General features: G+C 33.5%; 1 protein-coding gene across 3 annotated transcripts; it reads left to right on the forward strand.

Annotated features, from left to right (window-relative positions):
* Nucleotides 1–4,272: 4,272 nt before the first annotated feature.
* Nucleotides 4,273–27,859, forward strand: LOC129254878 (uncharacterized). Of its 3 annotated transcripts, none has more exons than XM_064108759.1 (13): nucleotides 4,273–4,388; nucleotides 11,071–11,236; nucleotides 13,342–13,440; nucleotides 14,402–14,530; nucleotides 15,095–15,199; nucleotides 17,057–17,106; nucleotides 18,863–18,940; nucleotides 20,205–20,238; nucleotides 21,266–21,352; nucleotides 22,264–22,315; nucleotides 23,523–23,612; nucleotides 24,369–24,451; nucleotides 25,234–27,859. In XM_064108759.1, the coding sequence occupies exons 2-13, from the start codon at nucleotides 11,123–11,125 to the stop codon at nucleotides 25,606–25,608; spliced, it is 1,296 nt and encodes a 431-aa protein (XP_063964829.1). In that variant the 5' UTR covers nucleotides 4,273–4,388; nucleotides 11,071–11,122; the 3' UTR covers nucleotides 25,609–27,859. The 3 variants fall into 3 exon arrangements, with proteins under 3 accessions (XP_063964829.1, XP_054749392.2, XP_054749391.2); XM_054893417.2 differs by lacking the exon at nucleotides 4,273–4,388 and adding an exon at nucleotides 4,638–5,067; XM_054893416.2 differs by lacking the exon at nucleotides 4,273–4,388 and adding an exon at nucleotides 6,176–6,394.
* The last annotated feature ends 62 nt before the right edge of the window (nucleotides 27,860–27,921 follow it).

Genomic DNA, 27,921 nt, shown 5'->3' on the forward strand with positions numbered 1-27,921 from the left:
TTTTTTTCTCTCTTTAAAATTAAATATCAGTAATATATTGGGTTCATTCTTAAGCTTTTCCATCAAAAGTTGAAATAAAATTTCTTTATTCTCTTCAAAATCGGATGGCACCTTAAGGTTTCTCCTTGGATTAATCCTAATTAGACTGGGGTATTTTGAAGGCTGGCAAGACAGGAAGGTGGCAAAGCCCCCCCCCCCCCCTTCCCGATATCGCGTGGTCGAGACGAAAATCGCATTTCACTCCTGACTAATCCATTTTATACAATCTATTTAATGAATTAAAACAATCAGAAATTGTTGGTGTTTATACATGATTTACAGCTACTATTGATTTCTTTGCAATAACCAAAATGTAATTTAAAAGAAAATATTCTATTGACAATATACCAAGAATTACACTTTTCCCGTTACCATGGTTATCAATAAAAAATCAAACATATTAAGTTATTTTCCGAGCTCATTCCCAAAAGAAATTGTGTAATTAAAGAATTCCAAAACAAATGTTCGATAGTTTCCTTTTTTATATTACAGAAAGAACGTAAAGGGAAGTAATGACTTTCATTTTATACAGCTTATAATTCAGGTTTAAAATATGGTTCAATACTTTGAACTTTGGTTTACGTCGATTGTGAGAGCCAATGCCAATTCTTAATTTGAAACATCATATCTATATAATTTTAAATCTAAACGTACTAATACTGGACGCTCATAGTTTTTTTCTGCGACCAATCGATGTTCAGGGGGCGTCGCTACGGTGGTAAATGCCTCCCTGTTCTTTTCCAAGTCGTAAAAAACAGGAGAAAATGATGGAAAAAAAGAAAAGAGAAGGGAAGAAATTAAGAATAATCACCCCCCCCCCCCCCATTGAACAATCCTAACACTGCCCTTTTGCATAACAAAATGACTAGCTTACACTCTTCTTACCCGACTGTTTAAAGGGGAATCCAGCCTTGGCCATAAAATTTTGTGTTGGGAAGGAGAAGTATAGATTAAACAGAATGGTGAAAGTTTGAAAGAAATCATACAAGCAATAAGAAAGTTATAGCTTCTTTAAAATTGAGATCACTAATAGTATGTAGATTTCAAATTGGCTACTGGGTAAGTAAATTATGACCATAGAGATGTATACTAATTACGCTAGAGTGCGGAGTCGCCATAGGCGCGCGTACTTAACGTCTGTGATTGCGCGGAAGACGGTCGGCCATTGCTCGATAGGTCTAGATTCGCAAAAGTGCCCGGATGTACCCATAGCTCGTACGTTGTAACGCTGTGAAAAGGGATGCTGTCTCCGGCTTCTATCTTGAAGAAAGGAATCAAATCTAATTACAATTGAAAACATGAATGACAAATTGCATCTCAATAAACTATTAGTGTGATTACATGGGGATTATACTATTAATTTGTATTTCTATCTGGATTCTCGGGATGAAATTCTCTAAACAGTGCATTTACGATTAGGCCTACCTGCCACATGCCTATTATAGATAATAATAGATAACAATATTGATACTATGACATAAATAAGTAGAACAAATAAAACATACAACATTAAAAGTAAATTTTGACAATCATTTCAAAATACAGTGAATTAGCCCCCCGGGATTAGCCCATCTTCTCTGGACTTCCCTATCTTTGGCTTTAATGATACATCATCCTTTGGCACATTCCTTCGTCCACATGATACCGTGTTCTCATGACCAATTTGTTTATGATGGATATAATTTTGTAATTTTGATTCATTTCCACTCTATTCGTTTCACTTCACTTCAAAACATTTTTTTTTCATTTTCATTCAAACATAATACAAAGTAATATAAATCGGATAGGCCCTACAATCTTACAGATGAACATTCTTATCTCGTAAAAAAACAAACAGTAGGCCTATAAACGAGCATAAATGGCCAATTACATGTAACTTGCATTAATTTGTATGAAGTATATACTAGTTTTTTTAATGTACAATAATTTGTATAAGTGCTTTGATCTTTGATTACTATTTTATTAGCAAGTATAAAGTATTTAAAGGGCATCTTATTAATTTTACATCATGGTGGGCCTCCCGTTACACCATCAATGGTAAAACTTTATTTTGGGTTTTCAGTGCACTTGTTAATTTTTTTCTTATAGGAACATGATAAATTCCCTAAATCTGCGGGCCTATATCGCACCAAAAATGAAATATTGATTTAGAAAATATCTAGAATTTCTTTTTATTGTTCAATTTTTTTGCTTTTAATAACCTTTTCTTTAAGTTAGAGTCGGTTTATTTTATTCGCTTTTTAGGGGGTGGGGTGTAATCAAAGTGACATACGCACCCAAGAAAATTCACAATCAAAATAAAAGTATACAAGTACAGGGGGCTCAACTGGACCCCTCCCTGACAGGTATCACTTGAGGTTAAATTAGAATCACTCAACAGCCGACAATAATTGTAATATCTTATTCCAAGTATTTGTCAGTTTTACAATAGGCCTATTATTGCTTAATATGTTTGGTTTTTTAACTCACAATTTTGCAAAACTTTTTTATTTTAAGTTTTATTAAGTTGGCAATAGATGTATCTCTTTCAGGATATTTGTAATCAATTGGTTTTATACACTCAGTTGTAGTAATAATTTTCGTACAAATTATATCCCATTCCCGCTCTGTTTCTTCTCCTCCTTCTTCCTAGCTCTCCTTAATTATTATTCGATCCTTGATTTGTTCACATAATTTGTACAATCAAAGGAGCATAAACACCAGCGATATGTCAACAGAGTATTTCAGCCGATCAGCATATTATTTCAGCCGGGGGGGGGGGGGGGGGTCAAGTCTAGATTTTCCAGAAAATCAAAGAGAAACTCTTTAATGTTGCGTTAAACACGCATTGTAATTTGTTTATCATGTTATTTGCAAGGCAATACTGTAAACATATAATTTCCCCCATTAGGCCCCAAGACCTGTACATTAAAATTGTACAACTGCATGCGCGTTTTTGATATGCAAATTTTGCTGTCAACAAACTTTTCTACATTGATTTGCACGTAAGAACTGAAGTAATAAAAATGATCGGATGGTTGCCAATATTGGAAATCTAAATCATATAACTTATAGATTCGTCAATTAACTGAACCAATGCGTAAATCATTTTCAAATATTATTAATAAAAAGTCATTTTTTATGACGAGTTATTGTGATGACGGTTACATCGACGTTTAAACCCATGGGGAAAAGGAATTATGCCCTATTCTGATTTCTATATGTCGATCTAGTATATGGAAAAATATAACAATTATTATAAAAAAAAGAAGAAATAAATTATCAGCATCATGGTTATGCCTAGGAATACATGTTATTTTTAATATTCATCCCTTCCAAATCATTAAAAAATAAAAGTCATAAAAATAAATGTAGCGACCTATCGATATATTTAATATGACCAAAGCAAAAACAACTGGGGATGTATCATTGGCCTGTATATGCGCTATTGATATTCCTATATAGGCATTTTTGTTCTAGTTTTGTTAGTTTTTTTGTTAATTTAAACTTTAATTCAGTATATTCAAAACTATTTAACTTTTCCGTTTGCTTTCGCGCTCATATGTCATCATCTTTTTCCGTTTCTGTGCTATCACTGTACATGCCCCATAGGTACTGTACGCGCATGGCAGGCTTCGAAGACCTATCGAGTAATGGCGGCCGGTCTCCGCGTAATCACAGCGATTTGACGAAGTACGCCCTCTAGCGTTATTAGTATATATCTCTATGATTATGACAAGGGGCAAGGACAACTTTCCCATAGGCCATGTACTTTATTATCAGGGATTTGTGGTTTTCTCCTAAGTACCCATTCCCCTGGGGCAGTAATCTAAATATAACCCAGGTAGTATATTGTTTTATGTCCTCATGAAAGAAAAATATAATTTGAAATAAAATTTTTGGGAAAAATGAAATTTTAGCCATAATATGTATTGGAGTACACAGAAGAGTAGTCCTTGCCCATAGAGATGTATAGTAATAACGCGGTATGCATCTCTATGTCCTTGCCTTACATCACTATGACATCCCATATGCGGCCAATTTGAAGTCTCCATGGGTATAGTGATTACCACTATTTACAACTTTTAAAAATTCATAACTTTCTTGTTGTTTGTCCAATATTGTTCAAACTTTCCCCTATCAACTTGTCTGATTTTTCTTTTTCTTATAAAAACAAGTTTTTATTTGGGTTGGATTCCCCTTTAACATTTACCCGAAACTCACACGCAACTTTTAAAAGTTTTTTAACAAGCCGTTTTGACGAGACGAACTTCATTGTAAAGTTACATAATTGGTGTCTTGGTGCATTTGGTCCATGCTATGTGCTATAGTGATTGCTGCTACTTCTGATTTTAGTCTTCGACAAGCTGGTCAGTTTATCAACATAACCGTCATTTTTGTGTCCAAAATACTTTCTCATAACAATTCATATTTGAGGGGGGGGGTCGTGTTTTACACTCTATTGTTTTGGTCAATATTTGGCCTTATATCGATTTACTGTTATGACTGGACCATTTGATTCCGTCTTGACACCGGGAATTGATTATTGATTATTACGGGTTTCATAGGCTGTAGAGGGGTAGTGGTGGGGGAGGGGGTATTTTACAGCTGTCTACCCCATGGTTTGTTTTGGTTTTTTATGCATATGCATGAGAAGATAATATTGGTTGCAATCAAGGTATTTGATTTTAAATACAGTCTAGACTACTAACGTGTTGGCCACTTAAATGGTCGTTCGGCCATCTGCGTTGTTGTCAGTGTAGTGATGTCGTATTTGTATGTTCATATTATATAATAATAAAGCATAAAATGTGAACGAACAATAATAGACGTCAATGAGATCCCAATGTTTAATGCGGCCTAGCTTGCAACCTTTCGCATTTGTTGAAAGCAAACACACAGTGTTACGCAACCGGTCCTTTATTACTTGGATTGAATAAATATCGTAAGTGTGACACTTGCAGAATACGATTGCAAGAATGTCGATATCAAATTTAACCATGTTAACTGCAGCTTCGCAACGTCTGGAAGCCCTCAACTGAATATGGGGTAAGTTGATTGATTTCTTATCATTTTTTTCATGTGGGTGCCAATTGAATATAAGATAATCAGTTGGTCTCTTTCAATACATTATAGCACTATCTGGCATTCCTCTTTATATTATAGCAGGCTATCAAAGCAGGACTTACAATATCCCTACCACTAAATAGCCTATGTATAATTATATACTGTCGCTTAATATGATACAGATCCGTTTCGCTAGTTCGTTAGTTCGTTTCGCATTAAGACCTCTTCTTCTACTCCACCTCCTTCCCAATCTCCTCCTCCTTCTTCTTCTTCATTCTCTGCTATTTTTTTCTTCTCTTTTTCCTTCTTAATTCTCCTTCTTTTTCGTCTTCTCCTTGTTGCTAGTATTATTATTGTTGTTGTTGTTATTTTTTTTATTATAACTATGATAATGTTCCGGATAATCTGCACCCATTCTTTACGGTTGAAGAAAACGTACATGTTTTTACTATAATTACATAATTAAAAAGTATGATTTCTTTGTCACTCAATCCAAGGACCTATATCACTTGTTACAAGATCCATAATCAATTAAAGTCAATCTCATGACGGAAATATTCATGAACTAATTTAGCGAGCAAGTATGTATATAAGTCATAGTCGTAATTATGCACTTTGTACAACTTTGTATTTCCACACGTAATCAGAAGAACGAATAATGCAGATGAACCGGTTGGCAAAGCTGATCAGGTTTTGTAAGAATGGTTCCTGGTTTTGCTCAGGAATTCGTGGGGAATGTAATGTACATGTTTGGCCACTCAAGCTGAAAGCTATGTTTGATAAATTTAAAACATGTAGAATGTCAAGTACAACCTTCATTCAAACAGAAGATCGACATATGAAACCATTTAAGTATCTCTTTAGTTCTGAAAATGTTGAACTTCGATTACTTGTTGATTAAAATACGACAAGTCTATACATGGTATATATGTTATCTTTTAATTAGCAGAGTGTATTTTTTTGGGGTAAGCTGCACTTTGTATTTATCATAATTTCGTGACACTTACAATGGTTTTGACCATATCAAATTAACGCGGGAGCTTATCACGGACTTTGAACTTCTCTTGTAAATAAAAGAAATTCATAAACTGATTACAGTAATTCGTGATCACGAGATCATGATCAACTCTATATTCTAATTTCTACTGATCGTATAAGGTTGTATTTTTCTCGTTTCTCCTTATTTCTTGAAAGCTAAATATATACATCATATCGCTTATGTGAAAGATGGTAATAAGGAATATACGTGAACATGTGAGTGGACTGAATAGGAAACTCCGCCAAAAAGATATCACACATAAGCTTTAAGGTAGGTTAAGCAGTCTTAATCTCTTATCAACGAGAAAAACGCAGAAAATAGCAAGACTTGTTAGGATTTTAAGAACACGAATCTTAACCAACACTATACGTGAATACACAAACAAATCATTCGAAATGTATGGTAAACACCGGAGGGTATTCAGTGTATACACAATATAATATATTAATGATCGAAATCTTCCATCTGTTACACAATCCTAAATTCGTTGTGTATCATTATTAGAAAACGTACATTTTTTACAGAAAGAACAAACTATGCTTTAAGCCCGGCGCGCATTTCTCGATCCGACTAGACGCAATTTGCTAACAAATTTCACATTTCCAGGAAGTACAATCATTTTAAGTTCGTCTCAATGCCAGGAATAATAAAATAAGATTTCGGCTGTGCTGCAAGCCCTGGGGTCGGAGTAAAAACCAGATCGGCTTGAAGTCTTAGCAGAATTCATTTCATTTTTATTTCATTTATTTTCATATTTCTCGTTTGATATTTGTTTCACAAAAAAAAATAATACATCATATAAAATTACAGACAAAGAGTATACAAGTAACATGATACAGTAAAGTAACAATTATAACTCAATTTAAGTCAAAGAAATATAATGGGACCTACATAATAGCAAGTTTGTACATTTGCGGGCTCAGTGGAGTAAGTTGTAGGTATTAAATCGAGGAAGAAAAAAACATCATGTTTTTCACTTAAATACAGAAACTTTTAGGTAAAACAGAGACTTGAAGAGAGAAAAAAATCTCCTTAAGTGGTCAAAAGTATAAAAAACTATAGGCATATGCTTATTGTATTTATACATCCTTGATGTATGCATACATACCCCATGTGCATACACATAAATTAGTAAATAGATTTTTACTATATTTTTGTCGCAATATGCATACTTTGTTTAAAAAAAAGGAAGTAAATAACGGGGATGCTGCTCAGCTGGTACTTTAACAGAAGAGAGGAAAAGAAGAATACGAAATATGATCTAGTCGTGGAGATCTATATTACGAAGAAAAGGCAGTTCCTTGAGCCGATGATGATGTCTGCATCGTTACGATTTACGGCCGATAATGACGCCCAAGTCATTACGATTTGCGGTTGAATTTGGTTTCATTCTTACATGGAGGCTCAAAACAGACTGAAATTCCGATTTTAATATTCATGCCTCTATCAGAACTTTGACCATTCATAGGTTAAAATATTTGTATCAAATGCTGTTACAATATTTTGAAAATCGGATCGCAATGGATCGTGTAGCATGTGTAGTGTGCACAGGGCTTTAACAGCTCAAACAATATTCCCAATACAATAAAATGTTCGCTATGTCTACTGAATATGCTAATTGTTAGTATCCCGAACGGGAAAAGTAACCCAAATAAGGTTTCGTGGTTCAGGTAAATAAAACAAGAATTCATTGTTCAGGTAAATAAGACTTCATGGTTGATGTAAATAAAATAAGGCTTCGTGGTGTAGAGGGATTGTAAGTCGTCGACATTTAGCCCCCCCCCCCCCCCGGGGGGGGACGTTAGGAGAATTAGTAATTAAGGAGAGCTCTTGTCATATGATGAGGAATGTAATGACGAACAGAATGATATGTGTCTATACATGTATATCATTTTATAATTTTTACGATTATCATCATGACTATGCATATTGTGTGGTAGTTAACGACAATCATGTAAGTGTCCCATAATTGCACTTTCGATTTCTAAAACTGTCCACGTCCCTTTCGATTTCTAAATCAGTACCTATTATTTTTCTGCCAAATGACAATTAGAACTCAACATATTATACGACACCCAATTCAAACATATACTTAATGCTTTGGTTATATTTTCATTACTCTGTTAGGTCATGAAACAGAGACGGTGCCACTAAAGTTGGCCCCAGGGGGGGGGGGGCTGCCATAATTTTATGCCTTATCATAATATACTATATTATTTCATAAATAATCAAAACACGGAAGAAAAAAATATGGAATAACAAATTTCGAAGTGAATGGTGAAATGCTGCCACTGTTAAATTAGGTCACCTTTTGGTCATCTCGCCACATCCATTAAAGAACAGAAGAGACATTCCTGCATAAAAATCTGGTCTTAATAGAATAGAACACAATAGACTAATCAATACACTTGACTCATTTTGTCAGCAACATTTATAAATGTGACAAAAACAGTGATTGGAAATTGATACATTGATACTATGACTAATTAACCTAGACGTAAAAATGTTTCTTAGGTAATTGGTCATATACCAGCTTTGCGTTTACCAGCAAAAGCTGTTTGCCGAGTCCAACGGGAGTTACCATAAATAGAAACAGAAACAGAAACATTAAATTGTGATTAACTACATATTTTGGTATTTATGACATAGATTCCGTCGGTACTTTTGAATGAATATTTAATAGTATGAATGATTACATTATTATAATGAGGGTCTTTTTATTTCTTAGTTTCATCTCTAGTTATTCCGTAAATAAATACAAATTTATAGAAGTACGGGTATCAGGAGAATAAAGGGTTAATAGTTAATAGCTAATTAAACAGAGGCAGAAGATAAAGATATAAGACTTAGGCTCACACGTGTTCCCCATTTGCATAGATTAACTTAGCAAATAACAATCTATAACACTTGGAATGGAACCACCACAACATTGTTTGCATTGGGTATCTGCTTGAAAGCTACTTTATCATTTGCTTTGTTGTTGTTGTTATTAATATAAAATGATTGTTGTAAAAGTGACAGCTATTTAAAGGATTACAAGGATAGCATACTTAACTGTATATATAATGATATTCTTCTTTGTTGAAATTGAAATTTTCTTCATTATCCTCAACCATATCATATCATTGGCTTACAGTGGGGGGGGGGGGGGGTTGTTACACATACAAATGTGGGGGAAAACGCCCACAACTGTAAAAATACCTACACATGAATTATCACTTTTCCACAAATGTTATCATTTCCACCAACAAATAAAAAAATGCTTTACCCAAAAATGTAACAAATTTGAAGAGATAATATGAACATGATTAAAACCCTGTAGTCCATTCCGCAAAAGAGCAATACGTATATGGCGCGTGGTCTTTACTCAAACCTATTATTTCAAAATCTAAAAAAAAAATATATTACACTTAGACCCCATAATGTTATTCTTTATATGGAATTGTGTGTGTGAGGGTGACTGTGTGTGTTTGAGTTTTTACAGACGTGTGACAATTAGATACGTCTGGGACCGACCTTTAGCGTCACCATCCGAAAGACGTGACCAGGGCTCGAACCTCTGAATCAACTTCCACGCAGCTTTGATTACTGGCGCACGCCACAACGGCGCATATCATTCAGCAGTGAATATTTGCGCCAGAATAATTTGCGGTAAATTTTATACAAAAGTTCTGTATTCATATCAATTCAATTAATACGTTAAAAACGGCATAGTCTTGCTTCCGGACTTGGTTGTTTTAAAGTATAAAACAATAATATAAAACATAACAAAAATCAAATGTAACACACAACAATCCTCCAAACTAAGAGCTTGTAATATTTAGTCGATGTTGTTGTTGTTCTTATTCTTTGTTTTGTTGGCTAGCAAACAATCAAGATATAAATATTTTTTGCCACTGCGTTTTGGAGCTTTTTTTTGTTTAAAAGAATTATTTCATGTTTTAGTTATTTTCTTTTACTTTTTTTTTTCCTGTTCTGTTTTTTTTTTTTTTCTTTTTATTCTTTCTATTTTTTTCGTCTTATTCTGTTTCTTTCCTCTCTTTTTATTTCGTTTAATGATTTCTTTTTTGTTTCTTTGTTAATTCTTTTCTTATTCTTTCCTTCTTATTTACTTTTATCTTCTCTACTCTTCTTTTTCTTCCTTTTCTTTACTTTTCCTTTCCTCTCATTTCTTGTCTTTGGATAGATTTAAGCTTTGTCTTTACTCAAGAATTATTCAAAATATTCTTCAAAACTTAAACACATGGTTTATCACAAGGTCTTAGTTGGGAAGATGATGGGTTCTTAGTTTGAATGTTTTTCCTTTTTATTTGAATAACCAGGTCTGTGGGAAAGACAAAATTTTTACTTATTTTATTCCACATGAATACGAATTTGAAAAAAAATCCGTTTACACTGTGGCTACTTCTATGGTGTGGACGATCATAGTGTGTTGACATAGTAGACTATGTGAATATGTGATTCACACTGTTGAAATGAACATATTCAACAGTGTGAAGATATTTTCACACTGTGGACATCTCGACAGTGTGACTGTTCACAAAGTGTTCACATGGTCGACTATGTGATTCACACTGTTGAAATGAACAAATTTGACAGTGTGAAAGTGATTTCACAGTGTGTTCCATGCCTTAGTACAGAGTTTAAGTTTTGAACAAATTCGACAAAATATCCCTTCAAATTTATTATACATTCGTGGGTAAATAACTTGGACACTTGTGGGTGAAATTTATTTATTTTATTTTTATTCATTTTTTTATATTTTATATTTTATTTTTTATTTTTTTTATTCATTTATTTATTATTATTATTTTTTTTTTTTTTGGGGGGGGGGGTATATTGCAATTAACATGTTATATCTACTTATACCCAAGATAAACATTCAGAATCATTAGAAAACAAGGTCTACAATTAATAGAGAGATTTGTTTATATTTTGATATACAGAATAACCATGATATCTATAGAAACAAGATGATTTATTGAAAGCTACATTTCCATGGTAAAGGGTAAAGTAGAATCAAAGATGGAGGAATTCGACGCCAGCTTGGTACTGATTGAAAGTAATCCTTATTATCGACCATGTAACATCACAGAGAATGACAAAAAAATGGTAAGTGAAATCTGCACTTTGTAAACTTTACCATGCAGTCAATTTGCTGGTTATTGCTTCATTTTCATGATTATTGTAGACACTTTATCCCGGGACTATAATTTCATTTACGGCTCCACCTTTGTAAAAGAGAAAAGAAAAATGTTTCATTAAATAATTTATTCAAGTTCTAATAATTTCAAACAAGCTTTTATACACATTAAATATGAGTTAGGTTCTGCACCGACTTTCTAATTTAAAATTATGAATATTGCTCATTTGGTCAAATGTTTTCTATTTTTTGACGAAACAATCGCGATTTAAGATTTATGGTTCATCGAATCAATATCCACTTCTTGCATAATTGGGATTTAAGGGCAATTTCACTTTAAAAAAGTTGATTTGAACAAAGAGAGAAAAATGACAAGCTCTGAAAACTGCATCACAATCAGATGCAAAATAAAACAGCAGTTTCGATTTTTTGCAAAAAATAGTAGGGGAGACCGGGGTTAGTTGGAACATGGGGTAAGTTGAAACATTGTAATTTTCTTTAACGTCTTAAAATAAATTTCTGCAATACTGCCCTCAATTTATTGCCATTATCAACAGCCATCCACCATATTACAGACAACACATGTGCAACAAGCCTGGTGAAGTTATAAAGGAATTTTAGTTTTTTGACCTTCTGAGTAATTTTTTCTCTTTCAGAAATGTTTGATTATCTCAGAGAAGTTTATAGATCATGTTGGCCAGTTTGGGGGTATAATAGACACTTATACCACGCCTACAAAATGAGGTTATTAATATGCCATGGTGAAGTCCCTTTTTTTTGCTGTAAGCTTATAAACGTCAAATGTGCCTCCGGGGTTGGCTGAAACAAAATTGAAGGAGCTAGTTGGAACATGTTCCAACTTACCCCAAACATAATTATGAATAAAAACATTGAATATGATAAAAAAATATATAAAGTATTTCACACTCTTCTGAACATGTATTGTATACCATACTCGTTTTGTTTATCAGTTAGGTCTGATTGTGCATTCAAGGCCTATTGTAGGCCCCTAATGCAATATTAACCCTTATCAAACTGGGGGGGGGGGTCAATTTGAGCCCCCCTTGAGAAATTTCGTCACTACGCGGTGGAGCGAAATTTTGCGATGCCTGTCTGCGAGGTTTCGAAATTACGCAACATTTTGTACGTGCATGTTCAGACCAAAATTGCTCAAAAACGTGATTCCATGTACAAGGTCAATGCAAATTGTGTTTTTCAACCAAAAGTAATGAATGTATGATTATTTTTTACTTTTTTGGTTCAAATAGATTTATCTAATGTATTTATGATCGCAAAAGAGTCCCAACAAAGTTCATCGGAAAAATCAAAGGTTAAAAAAAAAATAAATAAAAAAATAAATACAAATAAAAAAAAAATACAAAATTACATTTTTGCAATTTTGGGTGCATATTTGTAATAAATGTGAAAATTGATACTCTCACCAAAAATTCTACTAGCTTAATAAATAGAGTTAAAGGCAAAAACATACTAAAAACAACAAATTTAAGGCAAATTTCATATGCTTATTTGCATAATTAATTAATGAAAAAAAATATAAACAATTAATTTTTGTCTTATAAATTTGATGCAGAAGTACATGAAATTGCTGATAGTACACTTAATTGCATGTAAAATCAAATGCACCCAAATATGCGGAATTCTACTACACAGTCTGCTTGCGTGAGTGGCTGTATATTAAAAAAATAGAAAGGTTCAACGAATCCACACTTTAATATTTTGAACTTGAATAAAATAAAGCAAATAGGCTAGAACCATTTAATATTACAGTTTTAAGTAGTTTAAGTATAATTTTTAAATTTATAAATTTTTGTAAAAACCCATTCAAACATTTTTGTTTTGTGGGGGTGACATTCGCCTTTAGATGGGGAATAATTTCTGCCGGGATAAAATGATAGGAATGTTGGTGTTCGCCATTTGATCAGGCTAATAAACGTTTGTATATTACGTTTTAAAGACGTCGTTGATTATCATAATAATGATAAATCAATCGAAGGAGACAAAAATAAATGTTACATGTACAAGACGTGTTCTTAATCATAATTTTTTTCATCAGGTATTTCGGATAAGTTTTGGCTGTGGGTTAGCAAGTTTAATAGCTGTTTTTACTATCATCGGACATGCCGTGGTGAAGAAGCGTTACTTTATGTTTGAGGTAAGATAAGCTTTTACCGTGCATCTCATAAAAAAAGGAAACCGACGTTTTCATTTTTTTTTCATCATGTAAGCAAATGATTGAAGATGTTTAATTTACGCCATCATATTGTTGTTTTTCTTCTTTACTTTTTTCCTTATATCATGACACATGTAACGCACCGATGAGTACGAAAAGTTTCATGTGAAAATCAAGTTGGGGAAAATATAATATTGGTCAATAATTATTTAGAAAGAGATTGCTCATTTGCACTTTGTTTTGTTTCTTTCAAATAATATGCTGAATCAGTAAATGATAGTTAATACAGATTCTAAAGCGGCTTTTTGCACAAATCGTTTCTGTCAGGTCTCAGTTTTGATGGACAGTGGTGCAATAGTAAGATTTTAAAAAATCAAGGGGGCAGATATGGCAGATTGAGGAAAATTTAAGGTGCAAGCGAGCAATCAATTATTTTCTTATTTTTTAATACGAAAATCTATTTTAGATATACTTTTACATCATACTTAGAACAAACTACCATATTTCACTCTTTCTCTTTTTTGGGGTGTCGTAAACTTTTTAGGGGGCATGACCCCAAGCCCCACCCTCTCCATCTGTACGCCAGTGTTGATGGACATTACCTCTCAAGTGTGACCGAACCACAAAGAATCTGGAATCAGATTTGAGAGTGGACTTCACTTCTTATACTATTGTCAAATTCAAAGGCAAAATCTATCAGATATTTGACTTTTTTCGCTAAAATAGATTTTGTTTTCTGGTCTTACTGTATTTCTAACCAGCATTCTAAAAATAAAATTCGAACAAAATTCATGAGAAGCCTACATCGACTACTTTTACACCTCCGCCCACCCCTCAAACTTCATTCTCCCTACTTTCTCTAGGACATATATTGTAGTTTTATGTGTTCATATTGTTAAAGATGATGATGACAATTCATTCCATTTCCATGCTTCCTCATCAGATCCGTCCTGTCGTACACCTATCCATAGCAAATGCAGGGTTTTGCATGTGCCTCATAACTCTTGATATTCTCTATATGTTCACACCTATTACGGTCCCAACGACTATTTATCTTATCACACTTGAAGAGGTGAGTAGTGTTCATAAATCAATCGTTTTCTCAATAACCAAATATCTGCATTTATTAGGAAAATAGATTTACAACCTCTCTTCAAGCATTAGCATCTGTATTCATTTATCATTTCAATAACATTATTATAAGAATTATCATAGTTTCTTTCCCATTGTTAAGATTTAATTCTATTTTCATTTAAGGGGAGGTTAATGTTTTTGTTTACATTCAAAGAAACGATAATCACAGGAGAATAAAGTTCTGTGAAGGTAAGGGATATATTCAGTGTTATTTATCTCGATTCCTGTCCAAGTTGTTAAGCAATTAAAATCACTGATGTCTGGAATTCTCCATTAAGAATTAGTAAAATTATCATTCATCAAACTGCATGTCATTTTACAGATGAATAATTGCATGTACTATGCATAATAGAATTCGCTAAGATGTTGATCTGGGGTTGATCTACAGAATACGCCACCCAATTTCAGGCAAAACAAAACGACCAGTGTATTTTAGCACGCCTTTAACATTCTATTTTAGTCTATTTGATTATGTTATCTAATGATTTGTTTTCCTCCTTAGGTCTTTTATTTAGTCTCGTTCAATTTGACCGCAAATTATTCGATGGTAGTCTACGCAAGACTGAAAACGAAACTCAGTATGTCTGAAGACCTGCAAACACTTGAAGTAAGAATAAAGGCTTGTCCAGCTAGTATGCGACAAGATTCAGCCAGACATTTCTCTACACGTATAAACAAATATGGAACCAACAAAAATGTTACTAAGAGACAGGAGACTATTTTTTGATCTGGCTTGAAACATGTAGAGAAACGTTCATTTCTTGAAATAATGTTACTACTCAAACCTACTTTCGACATATAACTCTCGTACAAGTCCTTTACATATTGGATAATCAGTCACATCATGATGTAAACAATCTTTTCATCATGTTTAATATAAGTTCAACTTTGTCGCATCAACTCCCAACTCATTTTTATTTATTCAAATTTATGTTTTTAAGTAATTTAAGTATTAAAAAATCAAGCCGAATTGGGATTTGGCCTTCTTTTATCTTGGTACTCTGCGATATACTTTTCTGATGGAGGGGGGGGGGGTCCATGCGATTTTTTTTTTTTGGAGATTGGGTGGAGGGAGGAATGACCCCGGGACATTGATAAGATTTATAGATATTTTACCATTTGCCAAAGATATACATTTATATATCTTAGTAATTATCTTCGTAACAGAACATATCAAAATATGTTTACTCAATATTCCTTTTCTCTCTCTACCTTCGATAACGAGTCATAGAGAAGAGATAATCATAAGGGATTATAACGATAAATGCATGGCCTTTATGAACAGATTCATAAGACAAAACATAGCTTCTTAACTTTACCCAAGTATAAAGGGGTACTCTCGGCTTAAAAATATATGATTTTAACAGAAATAAAATTAGACAATCAAAACGCTGAAAATAACATCAAAATCGGACAAGGAAAAATAAAGTTATAGTATTTCAAATCTTTGCATTATTTCAGTGAAACTGTTCTATGCATGCCTTCATGAATATGCAACAAGCAAGCTGATGATGTCATATCGCCTCTTATCATTTTGTATATTTTTGTATGAATTTATTTTATTGAAATTTTGTCCACCAAGAAGAAAATAATAGATTGACGACTGATTTAATGGGTAAGATATTCATTGCTGCAATTTGTTTGCAAGCATTACAAGAGATATATATCAGTAACACACATTCATGAAAATATTAAATAATCATTATATTATTTAATGACAAAAGAAAAAGGAGAGTGGGGACACGATATCATCAGCCCACCTTTATCAATATTCATGATGGCATGCATATAACTGTTGTTGTTTTTTTACAAAATATAGCTACAGTTTAAAATTCAATAACTTTTTATTTGTCATCATAATTCGATGAAATTTTAAGCGTTTTGCTCGGTTAATTTTACTCTATTTATTTAGATGTAATTATTTGTAGCCCGGAGTACCCCTTTAATGGTAGATTATCATGACAAAATAAATCAATGTAAAATCTTGACTCGGAGTAAGAAATCATCAGGAAGTAATTGAATTTATTACGCATGCAAGCACATTGCAAGTATTTTGAATTTGGGATGTTGACCGAGTTTGAATTAAACCCTGTCCAAATGGAGCAACTGGGGGATTTATTGTTTAAAAGAATGAATATTTCACCACTCTTTGAAATATTCAGAACTTTTTATGTAATCTGACTCATAACACAATAGAAAGACTCGCATAAATTCTGCGTTTTGATTGTGATAACGGAAGTCCTGACTAAATTTAAAGTTAATCGTGTTTACAAAAAGTTTTAGCAATGATTTTTTTATAAGATTCAGTTGAACGAATCAAGGCATGATGAGAGTAGCAATGTAATTCCTATCCCAAATGGGCAGAATAGACAACTCTCTTTATTTTGTTTCCCGCTACAATTTTCTCCACTTTATTCTCAAAATCTTGATAGCTTATTTATTCCCTATTTCACAATTTTTGCAGACCACAGAGACAATGAGGAGAAATATAAGGATTTCGTACTTCTTATCATGGTAAGTGTTGCCTCATATTTGGGGAATATCCACTCTATATTTCTGGTAAATGGATCATTTTTCTGTCCCGTAGTGTAAGCGGAGTTGTTTACATATTCTTTTCGTGAAGTTACATAGCCTAAACGAACAAAGTGAACATTAAATATCAAAATAAAGTACTGATAATGCATATGAATTACAAAGCATAAGTATTGTATATTTACATAAATATAAGACAAATAACAGAAAAGAACAAACACACAAAGGGATCATTTAGTACTAGGTTTAAAACGACTTGTTTCTAATTTTTTTTCTTTTCAAATTCCTATTCCATAAATGTAAAGGTTAAACAAAAATCATTACTTAAACCACACCTGATAGTGATATAGTGGCACTCATTTGTCGTATGGTTGTTTTGAAATGCTCTGGTATCTTTGTGAGTTCTTGTTAGTTTTTTATCATAAACTGACTCATGTATAGTAAGACTTTCCAAGTTTAAAATCACCTAGACAATAATCCTGTGCCACAGTTTCCCATACTAAATAGCTGCCTTGAAATCTGCTTTCTTTCCTCTAAAACTGCCACGGTTATGCTTTAAGGAGCCTCAGATTGTCTATATTTCCATAGACGACTTGACTTGTTTCACTTTCCAAACTTAGGAGTAGGCTTACAGTTTTAACTTAATTTTTTTGCTAGCAGCAACGGGTCCGAGGAGTAACTACGAAGTTGCTCGTCCAGGCTTGGAGAAAACCTGGTCGAAGTACTTGGTGACTTACGCTAGCCATCGACTTGGATTTTAGTGGTCGGTGGGGGGAGGGGAGGGAGCAAAGAGTTCAACCCCAATGGAACCGTAACATTCTATTTTCACTTTACCTTCGGTGAGAAAATGCAAACTTTCAAGTGATAGACATGTTTTTTTCTAAAACAGTGACAAAACTTGTGAAATCAGCAAGGATTCCTCAAAAACATGTCCATTCCCCGTCGAGCGCGGTAGGGTTGCAATCTAAACTTGTAAAAAGTAAATTCCTTGTAAATATTTAATTCATGTATACTCAATGCTAATGTCCGTTCAGAACTCTCTGTTGCATCAAATTAAATTATTGATCTTTGACTAAGTACCCAATAAGTTGACATACTAAGTAAATGGATCCGTTGTTATAGCTAACATAGCACTTTATTCATTGATCTTTAGTACCTTTTGAAAATAATAACAATAGGCCTATAGGTTATTTGTATAGCGCATCATATCCACCTTGTTAGGTGCTCAAGACGCTCCTATATTACCCAGGCTAAGCTTGGCTATACCGATTCCGGTGCTCATAGCTTATTGAGGAACCACGTCCTGATGGTCCCAATTTACCTCACCTGAGTTGAAAATTACGCCATGACTGGTATTCGAAACCACAATCCTCTGTTTCAGAGTCCGGAGACTAATCCACTGAGGCACTACGCTCCACAGATTAGATTCATCCAAGCGAGCATAGTGAGATTGATATTAATATATACTGACGTCTGTGTGTATTTTGAATGCCATTCCACATCGGACGACATTTCAAGTGGTCACTAAATTGTGAAAACTTGTTCCGAACTTTGATGTGGACTGTGGTTAACATTTTCGGTTCCTACTACCTGTAGAGCGAGAATCAAAGTTAGAGTACCCTATCATTGAAGATTAGTTCCATGTGTTATCATCAAACATATCTGAATATAAATTAAACATCATAATCATTCATTAAACACGCTAAATAGCTGTCACTATTCATTCCTTATTCTACAGGTTTCTACCACCTCTGCTGTTGGTACCCATAACAGTCACCGTGCTGGCTAAACATGTCGAAATACAATTCTGTTATCTGTACGTATGTTCAGTTCTTATTCAAATATTGACCCCCGGTATTGACAACCGGTCTCAAAATACCCAAATAATATTTGCTTCACTTCTATCGGATGGCCGGATCCAGTATTTTAGAATGGGGGGGGGGGGGCACAGAAAAAATGATAATGAAAATAAAATAAAATCTGTCACTCCCATATTCATTGTTAGTAGTCTCCCTTAACAGTTAAGGACGTTCCACAGTTATGTTTGTTCGCATTATTATCTGCGCATAGTTAACACTCTGCGCGCTGACGTCACAATGGATGAACAGGTGATTAATTAGCTGCAGGTTTGAGCTGATTTTTCTCATCTTCTGCACTTTAACTGCAGATCCTATGTGTTATTTCATGAAACTAAAAAATGGAATTATTCCATAGACCATTCAAAAAAAATTATCTACAATTTCAAAATACTTTACTCTGCAGTGCTGCCAAGAATCACGAATATTACCCCGAGTTTGAATAAATGGTAGAGTGGTTTTGATTTTTTCTTCACATAGATACAAAGCATTCGGCGCATTTTTGGTGTTTTAAAAAGCACATTTGCTCTAATAAAAATGCTGATAGTTTAAAAACAAGCACATGAACCCCCATTTTTTAATGTTTGTACCTCTAAGGTATACCTTCCTCTACAACTCTGCAAATTTTGGTGAAAATGACATGGATTTTGAATAAAGTGCAGCATATATTGTACGTTTGTAGTTTGTTACTGAAATTTCACATTTTTTATATTGGGATTTTGTTATCTTTTACGCCATTTTTAAGAACTGGCAGTGCTGTTAAACTTAAAATTGCAAACAAATAGCACTATAAATAGATTCTCCATTCTAACGATACAATTATTAACTCTCTTGCGAAATTTGATGACTTTTCATGTATTTTGACTGAGTAATAGAGGTTTAAACTCATTGTAGTAATATTGGGCGGTCTAAAAATGCCAAATTCTTTTGAATGCGCAATTCTTAAGAACATCAATTTGGGTGAACTTTGAAGCTCTTTAGCAAAAAATCAAGCACATGGACCTATGTTATTTTTTGCATATTTCGAATATTAAGGTTCTAAAGTATCTATGAGCAAAGTTTGGTGAAAATGACATGGATTTCACTTTAACTGTGGAACGTCCTTAAATGATAGTTTACAGCACTTTGTGTTCATTAAATTACATTTCTTTTATTGTTTTTATTGACCCTTCAGTCCTTCGATGTTGTATTTTTTTATCAATTAAGAATGTTTATCATTTTCAGATGCCCTACTGTCATCTACTATCCAAGAAGTGAGGTACATTACACATTTTTTACCATTTTGATAAGATATCTGCGCTTAGTGTAATGGGACGTGGCTTGTGTCATTACATCGGGCTGTCACGTTGGGTCGGGCAATCGCGAAATCCGACCATGCCGACCATTCGAGAATATGGCACCGTTAATTCCTGAAACGTATGATGAACTTTACCCGATGTTCCGTAAAAAAATATAGCAAAATTATCGAATGGTCGACAACCCGTTGTGATGAAACAAGCCATGAGACGTCGACCTTCCGAAAATTATTAGTAAAAAATCATTTTAGAATTTCTATGACCATCATTTCGTTAGGCCACGACAAAGCTCATTGCGCCAAATGCGACAGAAATCAGCGCATAGTGACCTCAGGTGTAGCCATATACTTGGCGCCATTGGAATGAATAAAATGAATACAATAATTAAAAAGAATACAAATTTACCTGGTTCATATAATGTTTAGAAGCATTGAATTCAATGTGTATACATGAACCGATTTCCACCCACCGAATCTGGGCCTCGTTGCATAAAATTTACAATTATGGTATCTTTGTCATCCAATGTATCTACCATGGTGACAGTGCTCATCAGCTAATCAAAATCAAGAATTCCATGACAGATACCATTAGACATGTTAGGTATAGTTAGATGGCAAATTTGCCATAATTGTAACTTTTATGCAACGGGGTCATGTAGTTTCGGTCTACTGAGACAGAGACGCTGAGGTGGAAAAGGTAGGGTGACGTCAACGCTTTTATCACAAAAATAACAATTTTTGTAATATATTTACCTTTATTTTGATTTTTAAGATGATTTTTATGATAATAAGAATAAAAAGAAAAATGACAGTAATGGTGATGGCACTGACAATAAAAATGATCATAATAATAATAAAAAATGAAAACGAGAATAAATATAATGATATAATGTTGATAGTACAGTAGGATAATGATTTCCAAAAATGTGTGTGACTATAAAACAAAGTAAATTAAATCAATCCATATCCTTTTGTCATTTCCTTTTGACAGGGTACTTTATTTGACAGTAGTTTTCTAAAAAATATTGGTATCATCTCAGTCATTGTTACCTACTTCATCGTTGTGTTGACTATTTTGGTGAGTCGTTTCAAATCGTTACTTGATTTCTATATACATGCACACTTCAAAGGATATTGTATATATTAACCTTGGAATGGAAAGGATATGCCAATGGTCGACAAAGATATTGATATGAAGTTATCTTTGTATGGAGTTTGCATTATACATAATCAATTACATCGCTTTCATGCCGTTGATTTTCCTTGCAGATTTCGACAATTGTCTTTGTCATGTTACCACGAAAACATTACGAATATAATGGACATCTAAATTTCGGCAAAATGTTTCATGGCTTTGACGATTTTGTTCGATTTGCTATATTGATTTACTCTACTGCTTCTTCATAGTTTGACTGTTTCAAATAATTTATCATAATGACACCACAAATAGGCTAGCAAAAGATTATAAGCGATCACATTCTAATTGGCAATAGTAGGCCTAATGACTTACTATTACTTTTATTAAAATTTATATGACAAGACTAATGCTGCAGGATACGAGCCTATATGTGTACACACACTGCACAGTAAAAACGCTGATTAAATATTCTATACAATATTTATTAAGATTTATTCATTTTCCGTCCAATAAAATACATCAAAATAAAATCCAAATAACAATGGGGCGGATCCAAGATCTTTCGAAAGGGGGGCACATTTTCCCGAGGAAAACTTTGACAAGCAAAAAAAAGTTTTAACCAAAAATTAAGAGGATTTCGTCTACGAAAAAAATTGACAAGCACGGATATAAAGGTCTTTACTTTAAAAAAGGGGGGATTCACTTCTGTTTTAACGCCATTCATTCATTACAAATTTTAATTGTGCCTCTCAAATGGATTCGCCAGTGGATATCCGTATGCCTCTATTGCCTCCGATAGAACCAAGTTCAATTCTGATTTAATAATTTTCATTCTTTTCTTCGTTCCTCAGATTTTCTTTTCTTTATCGCAAAGAATATGTACAAAGTTATTAAAGAATGAAAGTAAGTACATTATATTTCTTCTTATTTCGTATATTCATATAATGTATGATTTTGAAAAACAAAATAATGGAGAAAACAATGGTGAAACAAGACTTAGATATAAAGAATGATTTTGATAACTAAAAAAGTAGGGGGTAGGATGGGCAAATTTATCCAAAACATATATACGTATATGGCTCAGTCGATACTGTATTTTATAACAAATCCACTCACATTCTTTTTTTAATTGGTATTTCCGCATTGAACATTTTATAAAACATTGTAAAACATCCTTTTGCAGTTTTTTTTTTACAGTTGTTGTCGAAGGCATTGTAGGTTACTGTAAAACATGATCAAATACATGTGAGTTGTTATTTCATTTAAGTATTCTCGAAAAGGATATGTGAATATTCTGGTCGCACGCTTCGCTAACTTGCTAAAAAGGAAATATAACTTGATGATAGCAAGTGGCACAAACAACATTATCAAAATTACCGGGCATGGTTGCTCAGTCGTAGAGCGCATGCCTTATATGAACGGGAGGTCGTGGGTTCAATCACTTGCCGAGTCATACCAAAGACTTATAAAAATGTGACCTTCTGCCTTCTTGCTTAGCGCTCAACATTTAGATTGGAGAAGGGTAATGATAACATATATTACGTTAAGCAGGGCTCGCTGGTAGAGCAGTTTCCTAACTGAAGTGGCTACCCTGGGTAAATAAAACGTTATTGTTATTATCATTAAATGAATAAGAATCCATTAAGACAATGTTTGAAATTATTTTCCTGTATGTGGGCGCAAGGGGAAGAGACGCAAATGATCAATAAGTTAGTCGAAATACATATACTAGGTCTTACAAAATGGTACAGATCAGAGATATTACACCCCAACTAAAATGTTTTGGCAACGCCCCAGTGTGAACCAGGAATTTACAGGGGCCGCGGAACGGTTTTCAAAGTCGGGGGGGGGGGGGCTGAGCATGCAAAAAATCACAATGATATGATAATTTTTACGTTTTTGTACACGGTTTTGGAAAAAAGTGGGGGGTGAAGCCAAACAGCTCCCCCCCCCCTCCCTCCGCTTCCGCGGCCCCTGATTTACACAAGCTTATGAGACATGTCTTTCATGACTTGAGCCCTGTAAATTTTCCTCTTCAAGCTCCAGGAGCCACAAGAAAACAGATATTGATTCTAACCTATGATTGATAACAAACTCTCTTTATATTCAGATATTGAAGTTCATGATCAAAGAGTAATCAGATGGCTCCGTACGAGGATATCATTGCATATACTCAGTTTCATTTACTGTTGGACACCAGGTTATTGTTCATATCTATTTCCTTCCTCTTTTTCGCTTCTTCAGTCGTTTTTTTTTTTTTTTTTCATTCTTCTTCTTCTTCTTCTTTTTCTTTTTCTTCTTTTTCTTCTTTGTAGTAGTAGTAGTAGTAGTAGTATTGCGATGCTTTGGCATTATTGTTTGATTGTTAAGCACCAATTTCTCTATTCAAATTATTTTTATATTGTAAATTTAAATAGGGTACATAGGAGACATACTACTACTACTACTACTACTACTAGTAGTAGTAGTAGTAGTAGTAGTAGTAGTAGTAGTAGTAGTAGTAGTAGTAGTAGTAGTAGTAGTAGTAGTAGTAGTAGTAGTTTATGGTAGGATTGCGATGCTTTGGCATTATTTTTTCTTTTTGTACCAATTTCTCTATTCAAATTCTTTTCATATTGTATATTTAGGAGACATAGAAGACATTAATCTTCTTTCAAGCTCTGGCTTGATCTTGTACGTCATAATATAGCCTTTTGTGCAAGATAACAAAATATGTAAGTGTTTAACGGTCATTTAAAAAAACAGCAATAATAACTACGTTACCAACAAATGAGGATATTTCTTATGAACAACATTTGGATTCACAAGAAGATGTAATCCATGAAAGTAATGCAAAAACCAGAAAACCTTTTGAAAGTTTTGGAAATTATAACAATAGTTCACTCTAATTCTCATTATTGGTCCTTTCCCTACTCGACAGGCAGGCTTTAACTAATATGAATATCATGTGTTTCAGCTTTTCTTATCAGTATACTAGTTCTGGTCGTTGATGTTTGGAACGAAGAAATAGAAAACTGTGCTCCACTATTTTATGTATGGGTAAGCATTCAAAAAAGCTTTAGTCGGATATTATCTTTGCATAATATTGAGTAAACCAGTCTAATGAAATAAGGGGAGGGGAGAATGTAATTATAGAAATTTACTTCTTTGTAGTTTACTCATTACAGACTGACAGATAACATACAATATGCAATGACATTTTATTTCTTATATTCTATCATTTTATGTTAATAAATTTGTCAATTATTTATGACGCATTCATTTAATGTAGCGTACTTTGCTCGGAATATCTATTGTTTTTGTTTTAGTGTGTTGAAACACTTATTCTAAGTACAGTATGAGAAAATTTTGAATGGTATAAAGAATTAAATCAAACTATTTCTTTACTTTCTGCAAAGTGCATGAATTATGTTAATATTTTCAATAACAAATGTTATAGTTTCTTGCGATGTAGAGCAGTTCTGTACTGAAGAGACTACCCTTGGTAAATAAAACAAAATAAATAAATAAATAAATAATAAATAAAAAGAAAGAAAGTCTTACATCATTATGTGCGTATTAAATTTTATCTAAGGTAAAGACCAGGATTGCAAGAATTTCGTTGATAATTCCCAAAAATATATATTCAGTATTAGACATATTGATCTAGAGATTATACTCCAGTTCCAAAGTAATTCAAGTAAAGCTACACTGTCAGATAACTAAAAGTTGTTTTTATCATATTTTCTCTCGTCATAATATACAAAACACAACCATTCACTGTAAATTCGCCCTTCTCTCTCTCTCTCTCTCTCTTTCCATTAAATTCTTTAATTTCAAAGGCTGTGACAGCTCCCTGCTATGGTCTTATCCTTGCGGTTATTTACTTCTACTCGATCTACTTCCAAAATACCCAGTCTCAAATTTCGAGAGAGAGGAGACCCTTCGGTTCCCGGATATACCGTTTCTACGGGACCGGCAGTCAGCGATCAAGATGGCCCAGAGTTAGGACGCCCTCACCAAGTGTAAGCGAAGGCAGTCAGGTCGAGGACACAAACACGAATGTCGGCGGGGTGCTGTCGTTCCCTCCTAATGCAGCCTTGTCAACTGTTGGAGTTAAGAAATCACAAAGAAGTCCCAGTTTTCTGGGCTTGTTGAAAACCAAAGATAGCGAACAAAAGGAAGGCGAAGGTGTTGAAAATCCTGACACGTTTTGAACAATGAAACATCCATGAATGGTGTGTTTTAGGGTGTAAAAGGACTGGCTGCTTCTCAGGAGTGAATGAATCACTGAATAGCAATGAACGACTTCGGGACAATTCATTTGACAAACTATTTAATAGTGCCAGGTCGTGAAACTGGTGCATGGACAAATGTTCAAATTAAAGTTGGTTACAAGTAAAAGGTTAGCAACGGAATTATGGTGATTTGAAACCTTGCACACGCAACCACTATATGGCGTTAGAAAAAAAACTATATCAGGGTCCTCACAAAATAGGCCAATTGCAGCCTGGTGAACATGATTAAAGCCTTTGTTATGACAAGCAACCAGGAAACACACTACCGAACAATGTGTAAATTTGTCCAAATCAGTCAAGAAAACGCCAGTATAGGAAATTAAATGATCACTTGTACTATATCATGTATATATAGACCATGCCATTCTACCAACCATCAAAGCGGGCAAATTTAAAAATCATACGCGTTATTTTCCTCCATTAAAATATGATCAGGATATCAAATAATATGAAAAGAAAACAATGTATACCTTTTGAAATACTACTTTTTATTCAAGTTTTGCCCCCCCCCCCCTTTTTTTTTATGCTCCATAAAGGTATTAGTCTAAAAATTTGTGATATTCTCCCTGAGGTGCGTTCAAGCAAATTCTTTAAAATTATCATAATCAGTACGCACGTTCATATATTCAACAATCTATTTGGTTTTATATAGGAATTACGATCTTCGAGTTGTGCAACTTGAAAATAAACTTCTCGTGGTAGAAGTTTCAATGTTATGAATAAAAGATGAATTATGACATGCAGACAAATTTAACGGCGGTCATTTTATGTCTTATTTATTAGTTCAGCAATTTGAATATTGGATACTATCATGACTCTGACAAGTATAAAGCAACTCTGTAGATCAGCATGTCAGATGCAAGAAGATTATTAGATTTACACGATTATTTACCTGCGTTAAGTGAATGACTTTCTTCGGAAGATCATTATTAAAGAAACTAAAATTGATTCCTATGTCTGTGGGTTTTCTTGTTCATTTAATTGGTTAACTTGTATTTTTACACTGTTGGGGAAACTCATAAAAGCCTTCGATCCACGTCTTGATCGTTACTAGGAATCTAGGCTATTGTCTCGTCTTCTATTTTATTTATTTTTTTATTAAGAGCGCAGAAAACAATTATGAAATATTACCAAGCTTAATCAATTCAGACATAGATGAGTTTGATTAAGTTTTATGCGTTAGATGAAATCCTTCTTTTGAAGGAAGTGAATAGTAAGTGCGTTAGGGAATTTATCCTGGCGATGGAGAGAGAGAGAGAGGAATAGGAGGAGGGAGAGAAAGATTGTGCGTGGGTGTCGGTTTGTGTGTTTGAATATTTTCTTCTCTTTCTTGCATGTATAAAGAAGAAACAGTATTTATTGGTGTATAATTGTATTATTGTTCTGTGTATTTTTATAGAAAAACAGTATCCATGTATAATTAGAAATTCTTATTTTAATTGATAAATTTCATGATCTGAAATAAAATAAATGATATATCACTTAAAGTAAACAAAATAAGATGGTGTGGGTGTGTGGATGTATTATGTACATGTATGCGTATGTGTATGTGTATGCGTATGTGTGCAATGGTATATGTCCGCGTGTGAATGTGAGTGCTTGCTGCCAGGGATGGGGGGGGGGGTCTTCCTATCTCCATGGTTAGCAAAATATATGTTTGAGTAGATCCAAAAAGAAAGAATATTTTGTTTGGGGTGTGGAAAAGGTTTTGTTTGTTTTATTTTGTTGATGTTGTGTTTTGTTTTGTTTTCGTGTGTGCTTTATATATAAAATCTTTATTCAGATTATTGTATACTTTCTAAGAATAAACATAGAGACTTTTTTTTTCTGTATTGTCCTACAAAAGTTGGAGGAATGAATATACATGTATAAGTACTTTTTTTTTATTATGGGATAACGTCTTCACTTAAAAAAGTCTGTACTTTTGATTTTTCATCATACAATACGGTATTATTATACAGTAAATACATGTGAAATTACGAGGTTTTTGTTATTGGTATTATGGGTTATGGTAATATTTGTTCGAAAAATTTATATCAAGATGTATATTATTTCATTTGTTATATTGCTGTATAAGTGTACTTCACTTTAATTTGCATACATGTATTTGATTTATTACCCTTGTACATGAAAAATGTAATAGTATCTGAATAAAGGCTAAAAAAGCAAGAAAAAAAAAGTATGTGTGCACGCTCATTCGATGTATGTGTGCACATGTCGTGATGGTTGTGT

This window comes from Lytechinus pictus, chromosome 2 (assembly GCF_037042905.1).
Source record: "Lytechinus pictus isolate F3 Inbred chromosome 2, Lp3.0, whole genome shotgun sequence".
NCBI lineage: Eukaryota > Metazoa > Echinodermata > Echinoidea > Temnopleuroida > Toxopneustidae > Lytechinus > Lytechinus pictus.

Excerpts from the sequence above, each read along its gene's own strand:
- LOC129254878 (XM_064108759.1), top strand. The coding sequence starts at position 11,123 with ATGGTAAAGGGTAAAGTAGAATCAAAGATGGAGGAATTCGACGCCAGC. Across the intron at positions 20,239-21,265 it reads TCTACTATCCAAGAAGTGAG|GGTACTTTATTTGACAGTAG; the intron begins GTACATTACACA and ends TCCTTTTGACAG. Across the intron at positions 23,613-24,368 it reads CATTTACTGTTGGACACCAG|CTTTTCTTATCAGTATACTA; the intron begins GTTATTGTTCAT and ends CATGTGTTTCAG.